This window comes from Takifugu flavidus, chromosome 1, assembly GCF_003711565.1.
Source record: "Takifugu flavidus isolate HTHZ2018 chromosome 1, ASM371156v2, whole genome shotgun sequence".
NCBI classification, from domain to species: Eukaryota; Metazoa; Chordata; class Actinopteri; order Tetraodontiformes; family Tetraodontidae; genus Takifugu; species Takifugu flavidus.
The window spans coordinates 6,316,040-6,328,856 of NC_079520.1; the positions used below are offsets into that span (position 1 = coordinate 6,316,040).

Sequence of the window (12,817 nt, forward strand, 5' to 3'; positions counted from 1 at the left end):
TAATGGAACGTCCTTGAAACACCGGAACAGCCAGTAGTCAAAAATGACCATGATGAAAATTGGGACTGTCAATAGTACTACAGTAAAATCTTGGTGGTCAATTGCCAAAAGAAAATTTGGTTGGTGTGTGCAGAGAAAAATCATCTTTGTCTTGCATGTTGGTGTTTGTGTGTTCTTTTACATATGACATACTGAGTATCAATATACATGATCAGCTTGCAAAGTGAGGACATTCTTTCTTAGTATGGACATTTTGGCTCACTCCCACAATTTCAAAGGGGTGTTTTCAATTTTAAGACATGATTTTAAAGGGGAGTTTAAACTACTGTTGGTGGGCCTTTGAAGTCAGCATGTGATGTCAGATTTAATAACTGTCCCCAAGCAATTTAACTTAAATTGCTGAATATCAGTGCTCTGTGAATTAGTAAATATTTTTTGGCCAATAATATTACTTAAGATACTTTTTATTGTATGTAGCAGAAGCATGTTTAGAAACAAACTGGAAGAAAAAGACAAAAAAAATAATCATAACAGATGTGTACTCAATAATATTTGTAAACACACCAGAAAATATCAAATATTTTGCTTTCTGGATGGCCTGTTGTGCTGTGGTCAACCTTATACAAAGGTGTGTCTGTGTGTGTGTCCATCTATTTGATATGTTATATGCTACATGAAATTTGCCCTTCCATCCTACTGAGTGGCAAAGCTCTCAGTGAGCCTTTTCTTTCTGCGTTCTTTCTCCACAGACAGCATGGCCAAAGCATTCAGGTGATCCTGTGTTATGGTGGTCCTCAGGAAAGTCTTGATCTCTTTAGAGTAGAGAAGCAGCTCTCTGACTTTATTGTGGTCACGGCTGTTGTTACAAAAATCTTGAAAACAGTCTCAATGAACATGACCTGAAGTTTGTTCTCTGTTAAAATTGTAACAAATCAGTGCCGTGCAAGTCCTGAACTCCACGTTCTCGTAGATGAGGGATAGCTCTGTTCTGAGCTTAGCCTTGTTCAGCATAGGACGGGCCTCCACAGTGGTTTCCAGTGCTTTCAGGAACTGGACAGAATGGAGAACGAACAGGTCTCCTTGTCACAGAGTGGCACTGACAAGGTGCTTGAGAAGAGATCTACTCTTCAAACTCAGGATAGTATCACATAGCTGTGGCATGATAAATAATAGAAAGAATTAACAATTTTTAAAAATGTAATTGTGTCCTCTTTTGAGTTAAAAGCTGAAAACATCTCACTGGGTGGTTAGAAAACACAAATTTAATGTTACAGAGGCCACAATGATTAAGTCTCTGAAAAGCCCTGGTTTATCTGGGGCCAGCTCAAAAGCTCCACAGAATTTAATGCAGGTTACTATCTTGGACACGATGTGTTGGTTCTGATCCACTTCCTCATTGTGCTTCTTCACACCAAGCCTGCGCCCTTTAAACTTACGCGAGATGGTTTATGTTTCATTATCTTTTCTGAATAAATTTTCTTGTCTGTCACTTCTGACGTGGTCCAGGCAGAAACTGTTCCAGCCTTTTTTATGAGCAAACCTAGAAAGCAAAATAAGGCATTTACATAATGTACCCAGCTAACCAAGATTTTTAGAAATACCAGTTAAGGGAGAACTTCCCATTTTACTCATTAAATGTGGTTCCAACAACTACGCCTGGTCTTTCAGAGGGTCTTAAGGGTTATATTGCACAATGTAAAACATGCAGCTTATTTGTTAATTTTTAGGAATAATATGCTCAACAGAACCCAAATGTAAACTCAAGAAAACAATTAATAGATGATATTTCATGAATATAGTTTGAGCAGTACTATGGAAAGTTTCCTCTATTTCTGTTGTCTTGTCTACTCAAACTTTGTAACTTGTTATTTTTGCTCATTTCTTAAATTGTCAATAGACTGACCACCTCACACTACTTTGTGAAATATCAGTTTCGGAAATACGAGTATAGGATTGGTGTAATATGGCACATTAAAAAAGAAAACTTTCTGAAAGAACATTTTTATTCTCTTCAGAACATTTTTTTAATTAATAACTTTTTCTACATAGAAAACTTTGAATTCTGTTTCTGATCGGTGTCAGTTTCATACCATAGATTAAAGGATTGATTAGTGGAGGAAAGAGCAGGAACTGTATTGCCATAAAATTTCGAGCACTTTCTGATAACTTTCCTGAGTCAAATCTCATATGCAACAAATCAAAAAGCAAACATACAATTACAACTATCAAAGACGATATATGGGGCAAACATGTTTGTATAAATTTCCTCCTATCCTCCTTGGATGTTAGGCATGTTTTCATGATATAGAAATAGGAGTAAATGACGAGGAGAACATGACAGCAATAAAATGTGATGATGAAAGCAGAAAAAATGACAGTTGTAATGGAAGTTTGACAGACTAATCTACGTACGACATAGTTAATACAATATATTCTTGAAATCTGTGAGCCACATAACCTGAGAGTTGATGTTGATACTGTGATCACAATAAACTGAGCCATGGGAAGAATCCAAGCAGCAAACACAAGAGCAGAAACTCTGAGAATTCATCACAGAAGGTCTCACTCATTTCTCAGGTATGCTTTAATCAGCTTCAATTTGGAGAAGCTACTCTCTGATGCAGCAACTGCCACTTTTGCATACATGAAGCCAGACTTTATGTTAACAATCAATGGGCCAGATTCAGGGCCCGATTCACCAATATGTTCTTACGAATCTTCTTAGATTCTTTCTTAAGTTGTCCTTAAGAAGTTTTTTAAGAAAACCCTACGTCGGATTCATCAACGCGTTCGTAAGCCCCAGAATTGTTCGCAGCTGTGTTCTTAGATTGATGAATGCCATCTGTTCGTAAGTTGAAAGCGCGTGCCAGGTGAGTCTAATTAACATACGATTAGCATAAGTCACCGCCCACTAATGCCCATAAAAGGAACTGCAGCAGGACCCTGTAGACGGAGCAAAAAGCAGCAAAATGCCCAAAGCTTGCCTCTCCACGCCTGATTTCTGACGCCGTGTTGAACAATCAAGAAAGGATGGCTAACACGCTTGATAAAATTGCCTCAACCCTGATGACTATAGCCAACACGCTTAAAGAAATCAACGAGAATGTAAAAAAAGAAGAATGTAAAAAAAAATAAACGTGTAAAAGCTGTGTTCGGATTGTGACAATAATGCATTTTATTCACAAACGGGCAATTAATCGCGCTCGAACGTGAACCGCGTGCCTGCAGTCTGGCCCCATCATTGCGTCAGGACGCACATCCTCACGAGGTTGTGGCTCTGTGTCCAAACACATCCAGCGCCCCTTTAACATGCCGATGGTGCGTTCAATGGTGGAGCGACTGCGCGCATGCATCTGATTGAATAAAATTTCCTGTGGAGTCTGAGGGTTGGTCAGTGGTGTCAACAACCAGGGAGCCAGGGCATATCCTCGATCCCCTAATAAAATAAATCAAGATAAAATCAAATAAAAGACAGTTTTGGCATGGTTTCCAATTTGGTTGATTAATGTTAAGTCATTGGCACATTTACATAATTTTAAAATTCTCCGTAAATCACCAAAAATAGGAAATAAACAAATAAATAAATAAATATAACAGAATTATCATTGTAATATTGAATTTTATTGAACTGCACAAGAGAAGAAACACAACCATGCCAACATGTCGGCACTGAAATGTGCGCAAGAGTACTCCTGAGTGTTCGTAGGATTTGTTCTTACCTACGAATAAATCCAGGATAAGAAGAAATTGGTGAATGCCACAATCTTCGTCAACTGTTCGTAAGTGGGACTTAAGAACAAATTTGTTCGTAAGAACGCTTCCTGAATCTGGCCCAATGTTTGGAGAAAATCTCTGAATTCTACTTTGGTGAAAAAAATACAATCCTTCCATCGACATAGATATAAATGGATACTGGATACTGTTTGCTTAAACTGAAAGTTGGGATTTTTCTTTTCTTCCCATGAATTGATATCCTCTCAATATTTTATTGTGCAATCTTTCCAAGCATAATGTGAAAGAAATTTAAATTATACAGCTACATACAGACACATGTTATGCAGTAATATGTTCATACATAAATATATACAAACACAACCTACATCTACCCAAAACCCTAACCCTTAATATGCAGTAGAAAAACATGAATTTAAACTAGTTACAATTATGAACATCAAAGTGCATATCTGTCTGGCACGATATGATAACATGATTACATAAAAATGATCCAAACTCTAAATAGAAACATTCTGCTTCATAGTGTTGATTATAACTTGCAAATAAATACAATGAAGTTTCATTTTTAACTCTTACATGAGGTTATTATTTCAAAACATAAACACACCTCCTGTGAAATTATGTCAATTATATGACAAAGGCACATATACCAAACCATTTTTATGCATGGCATGTCTCCTTTCAGGTTCACAGGGAAGTCACTGGTGCATTTAGATCGGGGCAAGGCCAGTTCATCGCAAGGCCCCGATGTGACAATTTGGGGTTTCTCTACCTTGCTTGAGGGTACCTTAACAGTACTCTGAAGGTATCTTCCTACCAGAACACGTACCAAGTTTTGTCTGCACTGGGGCATGAACGAAGAACCCTTAACCTCTCAGCCCAGTCCCCCACAGACTGGACTGTCTGTACCCCAAATAGCTTTCATATAGAAAGATTATTATAGAGAACAAAATAAATAAATACAAAGGATTAATTCAACTGTAAATAAAAATTAAGCATAAAAAGCACCACACACAACAAAAATCAAAATATGCAAAAGGGAGGTACCGGACTCAAGGTAAATAAAAAGCAACACTGTAGTGTTAGATGAATTCATGTTACTACTTTATTCTTTTCATTTCAAAAACAAAATATTATCAATGGACTGACCACTTCAGTCCCCCACGTGAAATTTCAGTCAACAATTACTGCATTATATATCCCAAAATATGAGTGAAGGGTTGTGAGTAAAGGAACTTAGAAGAGATTTTTAAAAGTGAAAAACACACATTTTCTCTCTGCAGAACTTCTCAAGAAATTACTACAAACTTTTCAGGCATAGAAAACTTTGAATTCTGTTTCTGATGGGTGTCAGTTTTATACCATAGATTAAAGGATTAATTAGTGGAGGAAAGAGCAGAAACTGTATTGCCATAAAATTACGGGCATCTTCTGATAACTTTCCAGAGTCAAATCTCATATGCAACAGATCAAATAGTAAACATACAATTACAATAATCAAAGATGATAAATGTGGCAAACATGTTTGCATAAATTTCATCCTTTCTTCTTTACGTGTTAGGCATGTTTTCATGATATAGAAATAAGAGTAAATGACATACAGAAAATGACAGAAATAAAATGTGATTGTGAAAGCAGGAGAAAATACAGTTGTTATCGAGGGAGTACATCCTAAACTACGTATGACATAGTTAACACAATATATTCTTGATATCTGCGAGCCACATAACCTCAGAGTTGATGTTAACATTGTAGTTATGAGCAATTGACCCACTGGAAGAATCCAAGCAGCAAACACAAGCAGACACATTCTCTGAGGATTCATCACAGAGTGATACACCAGAGGTTGACAGATAGCAACATATCTGTCATAGGCCATGAGTGCCAAAAAAGAAAAATCAGCACATGCTGAGGAGTTCACCACCAAACTCTGCACGAGGCATCCTGCATAAGAGATGACGTGATAGGTCGACAGAATATCTATCAGAAATTTGGGGTAAAAACCTGCTGTCCCATAAAGTGAGTTGATGCAGAGGTTGCAGAGAAAGATATACATGGGTTCATGAAGGCTTTTATCCACGATAATTGCCACAATGAGGGTCACATTTACCTGAACAATCACACAGTAACAAACAAAGGTGAGAGCAAATAAAGTAAATCTGTACTTTATCATACCATTGAATCCAGACAGGGTGAACATGGTCACGTCTGAAGCGTTATCCATTACAAGATACGAGATAATGTTGTTACCATCCTCATGATTGTGTTGATGAGAGCTCTCAGCAGTGTAAGTGGCTTCACTGGTTGAAGGACAGGAGTGTCCTGTCTTCACTGGTGAGTCCACATTTCTTTATATACCTTCCTGGATGGCATTAAAGCTACAGTGATTACCTTGAAAAAAAGATTCAGTTGATAATTTCAGAGAAACACCTCTTGCCTCCACCATCCCTCCCTCCCTCCCTTCCTCAATCTCGAAGGAAAACCTTCCTATGATCAACTGCCAAATTTATTGGCACTGGCCTCTTTGTGAACTGCATCCTACTCTATGCATGGTATATTAGCAAAGTGGGGCACAAATGTAGCCCTGTGGAACTCCATAAATTAAAGGTACAGTTGTTTATTAACAAAATTAATCAGTGCTAAGATATTTTGACAAAACCACTTTGAAGACACTAAAAATAAAATAAGATTGTGTCTGTTTAGTGTCACTTATTGTGGTGTAGTGATGAAGCACAGGATTGCATAAAACCAAAAGCCTCTACTAAATTTTTTAACAATATACCTGAATGTTCAATAAAAATGTGTTATGGCCAATAAACGTCATTTAAAAGAAAACCAGGGCACAAAAGAAATCTGTGCAATGTGCTACTGGACACTATTACCCGGCAAAAGATCCCTGTATTGAACAGTTAAGCTAGGATTAGGTTTTGAGGAAATCTGAGGCACCCAGCTTTCTTACACTGGACCCAAAATGCAACAGACAGATCCACAACATGTTAATTAAAAAACTCAGCATGAAGAAAAAACCCAAAGTGCAAAAGACAAAAAGCACTGGAAACCCCAGGGGACAAAGAAGACAAAGTACGGGAGATGAGTTCTACGATTGCAATGGGGAAAACCACAAAAGCACAAGGTGAAGTTCTGGTGCTGGTAAAGACTGAAACATGCAGAATTATCTGACACTGAAAGAAAGCCACAGTTGATTGGTGATTGGCTGCTTCCAGACCAGGTTCTCCTGCCAGTTTCCTGCCTGAGTGACCCAACTGACAGTGACAGATGCAGAGAGAGAAAGAGAGAGAGAGCAGGAAAATAAAAAATAAAAACAAGGCACTGGAGAAGCTACTCTCTGCAGCAACTGCCACTTTTGCATACATGAAGCCAGACTTTATGTTAACAATGTTTGGAGAAAATCTCTGAATTCTACTTTGGTGAAAAAAATACAATCCTTCTATCGATATAGATATAAATGGATACTGGATACTGTTTGCTTAAACTGAAAGTTGGGATTTTTCTTTTCTTCCCATGAATTGATATCCTCTCAATATTTTATCGTGCAATCTTTCCCAAGCATAATGTGAAAGAAATCTAAATTATACAGCTACATACAGACCTACCTGCATCTACCCAAAACCCTAACCCTTAATATGCAGTAGAAAAAATGAATTTAAACTAGTTACAATTATGAACATCAAAGTGCATATCTGTCTGGCACGATATGATAACATGATTACATAAAAATGATCCAAACTCTAAATAGAAACATTCTGCTTCATAGTGTTGATTATAACTTGCAAATAAATACAATGAAGTTCTCATTTTTTAACTCTTACATGAGGTTATTATTTCAAAACATAAACACACCTCCTGTGAAATTATGTCAATTATATGACAAAGGCACATATACCAAACCATTTTTATGCAGGGCATGTCTCCTTTCAGGTTCACAGGGAAGTCACTGGTGCATTTAGATCAGGGCAAGGCCAGTTCATCGCAAGGCCCCGATGTGACAATTTGGGGTTTCTCTACCTTGCTTGAGGGTACCTTAACAGTACTCTGAAGGTATCTTCCTACCAGAACACGTACCAAGTTTTGTCTGCACTGGGGCATGAACGAAGAACCCTTAACTTCTCAGCCCAGTCCCCCACAGACTGGACTGTCTGCACCCCAAATAACTCTCATATAGAAGGATTATTATAGAGAACAAAATAAATAAATACAAAGGATTAATTCAACTGTAAATAAAAATCAAGCATAAAAAGCACCACACACAACAAAAATCAAAATATGCAAAAGGGAGGTACCGGACTCAAGGTAAATAAAAAGCAACACTGTAGTGTTAGATGAATTCATGTTACTACTTTATTCTTTTCATTTCAAAAACAAAATATTATCAATGGACCGACCACCCCAGCCCCCCATGTGAAATTTCAGTCAACAATTACTGCATTATATATCCCAAAATATGAGTGAAGGGTTGTGAGTAAAGGAACTTAGAAGAGATTTTTAAAAGCGAAAAACACACATTTTCTCTCTGCAGAACTTCTCAAGAAATTACTACAAACTTTTCATGCATAGAAAACTTTGAATTCTGTTTCTGATGGCTGTCAGTTTTATACCATAGATTAAAGGATTAATTAGTGGAGGAAAGAGCAGAAACTGTATTGCCATAAAATTACGGGCACCTTCTGATAACTTTCCAGAGTCAAATCTCATATGCAACAGATCAAATAGTATACATACAATTACAATAATCAAAGATGATAAATGTGGCAAACATGTTTGCATAAATTTCATCCTTTCTTCTTTACATGTTAGGCATGTTTTCATGATATAGAAATAAGAGTAAATGACATACAGAAAATGACAGAAATAAAATGTGATCGTGAAAGCAGGAGAAAATACGGTTGTTATCGAGGGAGTACATTCTAATCTACGTATGACATAGTTAACACAATATATTCTTGATATCTGCGAGCCACATAACCTCAGAGTTGATGTTAACATTATAGTTATGAGCAGTTGACCCACTGGAAGAATCCAAGCAGCAAACACAAGCAGACACATTCTCTGAGAATTCATCACAGAGTGATACACCAGAGGTTGACATATAGCAACATATCTGTCATAGGCCATGAGTGCCAAAAAAGAAACCTCAGCACATGCTGAGGAGTTCACCACCAAACTCTGCACAAGGCATCCTACATAAGAGATGACATGAGAGGTCGACAGAATATCTATCAGAAATTTGGGGTAAAAACCTGCTGTCCCATAAAGTGAGTTGATGCAAAGGTTGCAGAGAAAGATAAACATGGGTTCATGAAGACTTTTATCCATTATTATTGTCAAAATGAGGGTTACATTTACCTGAACAATCACACAGTAACAAACAAAGGTGATAGCAAATAAAGTAAATCTGTAATTTACAATGCCATTGAATCCAGACAGGGTAAATATCATTACTTCTGAAGCGTTATCCATCACAACATATAAGTTAATCATGTTACCATCCTCACAACTGAATTATGTTGATAAGTGCTCTCAGCTCTCTCTCTGTAATCAGCCTCGTGTCAGAAAAGCTGTTCTCTCTCTGCTGTTGAATCCACATTTGTTTATATAGTTTCTTGATATCAGTGATGAACTTTCATTAAAAGAGATTCTGTTCAGCATTTGGTCAGTCCCTCTCTCGGTTTGACTCCTCCTTCCTTCGCTCCATCCCTCAGTCCTGCCTTCAATCACCTGCTTCAGAATTGCCAGATGACATGTTTTCAGTTGTTGAGCTTTTCATAAAATTCACTTACTGGTTGAAGGCAAAAGGTTGTACCGCCTTTGTCTTTAGGTTTTTCTTAATTCTTTATTGCATACTTTCAACAATATGTTTAAAAGTTCTTCATAGATTTTGACCTATATTAGCATGTCAGCATGATAGAGTCACCAATTTGTTAGGGGTTAGTCTAACCAGGACCCAAATGCAGACAGACCCAACATTTACCACAACAATGACAACAGGGCCTAAATAGCCAGTTGATTAACAATTGGCCGCAGGTGTGACTGTCACCAGCAGCACCTGCAGTCAAGTGGCTCCACCACAGCCCCTGGAGAAAGAACTGTCAGGGCCATTGGAGTACATTGTCATTGTCATGTTCCAGAAATCATTTGGAGTTGAGATTAGATTTGGACATTGTGCATTGACCTGCTAAAAGTAGCAATCAGAAGATGGACACACTGGTCATAAAGGGATTAGTGTGGTCCATTACTAATACTTGAAAAACCCATGGCTTTTATTTGATGCTCAATTGGTACTAAGGTGCCCAAAGCGTGCTAAGAAAATAACCCCAACATCATTACATGCTTTCATGTTGGTGAAGCCAAATTCTGATCCTACAATGTGAATGTCACAGCTGAAACCAAGACTTGTCAGACCAGCTAACGTTTTTCTGAACTTCTGTTGTCTAACAGGAGTGGCATCTGGTGTTGTCTTTGGCTGTAGCCAAGGTTGGAGGTGCTGTACAATCAGAGATGGTATTCTGTATTTCTTGTGTGACAGCCCACTAGGTAGCCTCACGTCTGGGTCAATATTTGGAAATGGTGTTTTTGGCTGCGCTTGGTCTTGTGTTGTGTATGGCCTGCAGATGGAGCTGTCTGCAGCTGTTGGGTGGCCACCACTCCAGGTGTGGCTCGTTGACCTGATGAGCCAGGCAATGGCTTAAAACCACTGTTCTGATCTGGTGTGAAGGAGGGAGACAGAGGTCGGGCTGATCAGAGCGAGGGTCAGCTGCGGCCGTGTGCAATTGGAAAACCTGCCGAACGCGTGAACTTGAGAGTGCCAGTCTCATTGCTAAAGCCTCGTTGGCTTCCCCCCTTTGTTTGGAATCTCGTTAGACCTTTTTGCACCTTACACTTTCCCCTTGCTGATACTGCATTATATTCTTCAGTTCACCTTCAGCATTGACTTTGCACTTTAATTATTTAATAAATCCCATTTTGTTAAAATCTTTAAAACGTGCATGGTCTCCCCTTTTATGTTGTGGTCATTCTGAGCCAAGTGGCCATGATATATGGAGGCTCGTCCGGGATCGTAACCTGTCTGTGGAGTGGTGAGTAACTACCGTAGCCTAATCTGTCGCTGCGTCAAAGCGATCAGCTGTTTCTGGCTTATTAGTGTGCCAGCTGAGTTTTGTTGGGGAGACCTGGGATTTTGAAAAGTAGCCTAACTTTGGGGAAGTAAAAGACTGGTAGCTCAGTATTTGCTTAAACCCTTCATTTGAGTTAACGTTACTGGGGAGCTTTGGTTTTGGTAATCGTTAAAGTTTTGGAGCTTTTCCCGTGGTAGGCTGTAGGGCGCTTTGCACCGTTTTTTGTGTTTTTTGTTATTTTAGCTTGCTATTTTTGCGCTGCTGCCTGGGCAGAAGACCCAGCCGTGAGGGACAGTTGTTCAGTCAGGACAGCTGAAACTCATCGGTATCGAGTTTAAAAATTTTGGCTCTGGGGCAGAGCGTGAAGAGACAGGTGGAGTTTAGTGGGGGGCATTAGATACAGGAATCGCTTCATTCATTCATTATTCTCTCCCAGTACGTGTCGGCAGTGTTTAGGCCACTTTTTGTTAATTGATTGCTCGCTGTGCCATGTCTGACCTTGATTTGTTTTTTTCAGCTCCGACTGGAGCTGCGCTGAGGACCTTCAGTAAGGCCCAGTTATTGGAGGTAGCTGACCACTACCACTTGGAGGTAACCGAGTTAAAGGGGAGAAAGAAACAGGAAGTGTTCGATAGCTTGTTAACTTTGTTAATGGAGCTCCAGGTGTTGTCGGGCGGTACGCAAATAGAAAAAGCTACCCATGCAGGCGCGTCAGTTTTCAGTGAGATGGGAGACCATCATTTGAGAATTATTACAGTTACAACATAAAAAACAAAAGGAGCTGGCTATGCTCAATTTGGAACAAAAGAGACTAGAGTTAAAAACTAAAGAAGAGGAGCGCTTGTTAGAAATAGAACGAATGCGTAATCATCGCAGTGAGCAGGGCAATGTGAATAATATGGTTAAATTACTGCCTAACTTTAATGAGCGCGATCCAGAGATTTTTTTTTCTTTATTTGAGCATGTCGCGACTGAACGTGGCTGGGGCATTTCGGATCAAGTGATACTCCTCCAAACTGTATTAACTGGCAAGGGCCAGGAGGCGTTTATTGCGTTGTCACCTTCGGAGAGAAGGGACTATGAAACTGTGAAAAATGCTGTACTAAAAGCGTACGAACGAATTCCTGAACATAATAGACAGAAGTTTAGGAATTGGCGAAAAACGGACAAACAAACTTATACGGACGTGGCTAGGGAACTTGTGAGTCTTTTCAATTGGTGGTGTGTGTCTGTAGGCGCAAATACTTACGAGGCATTAACTGATTTGGTAATCCTAGAGCAGTTTAAGAACATATTGCCTGAGAGGATTGCGACCTATGTGTATGAGAATAAAGTAACATCCGCTGCTCAAGCCGCTGGCCTTGTGGACGAATTTGTGTTAACTCACAAATCCTCCCGTGATCGGTCACAATCAGAGTATAGCCGTCCAGATCGTTCTCAGCAAGAGAATAGCCGTTTCGATGGCCGTTTCTTTTCGGGCAATGACGCGCAAAGAGGGCATCCGAGCAGGCATGGGAGTGCAGCCCGCTATCAGGACGATTCGGTTGAAAAGTGTCGCTATTGTTTTGAGCCAGGCCACTGGAAAAAAGAATGTCCTTTACTCGCAGCTCGAAATAAAAATCGTTCTGGGAGCACTAAACCAGTGGGATGTGCAGCTCCAGCTAAAATTGATGCGCCCCAAATTGAGCATGAGCCAGAGTCGGTGCGCCCGATCCTAGACATAAATGGCAAAGATGTCGCAACTACAACTGAACATATCGACTACAGTCCATTTATTACGGAGGGGTTCATGTCAATTGTGGGCAATGCGAAGAAAGTCTGCGTCCGTATTTTGAGGGACACTGGAACTTGCGTTAGTTTCATTAGTGAAAAGGTTTTGCCTTTTGATGATGTGTCAGACACAGGAATGAGTGTGCTAATTCGTGGAATTGGTCTAAATTCATTTTCAG

At 39.2% G+C, this 12,817-nt stretch overlaps 2 protein-coding genes and 1 pseudogene across 2 annotated transcripts; all 3 read right to left on the bottom strand.

The window, feature by feature from the left end:
- Nucleotides 1-693: 693 nt before the first annotated feature.
- Nucleotides 694-2,646, bottom strand: LOC130532034 (olfactory receptor 52J3-like; annotated as a pseudogene).
- Nucleotides 2,647-4,817: 2,171 nt separating this feature from the next.
- On the bottom strand, nt 4,818-5,968 carry LOC130532441 (olfactory receptor 1D2-like). The gene has a single exon (XM_057045098.1). The coding sequence runs from the start codon at nt 5,957-5,959 to the stop codon at nt 5,036-5,038; it is 924 nt and encodes a 307-aa protein (XP_056901078.1). The 5' UTR covers nt 5,960-5,968; the 3' UTR covers nt 4,818-5,035.
- Nucleotides 5,969-8,155: 2,187 nt separating this feature from the next.
- LOC130532380 (olfactory receptor 5AN1-like) lies at nt 8,156-9,543 on the bottom strand. The gene has a single exon (XM_057045021.1). The coding sequence runs from the start codon at nt 9,232-9,234 to the stop codon at nt 8,290-8,292; it is 945 nt and encodes a 314-aa protein (XP_056901001.1). The 5' UTR covers nt 9,235-9,543; the 3' UTR covers nt 8,156-8,289.
- Between the last annotated feature and the right edge of the window lie 3,274 nt (nt 9,544-12,817).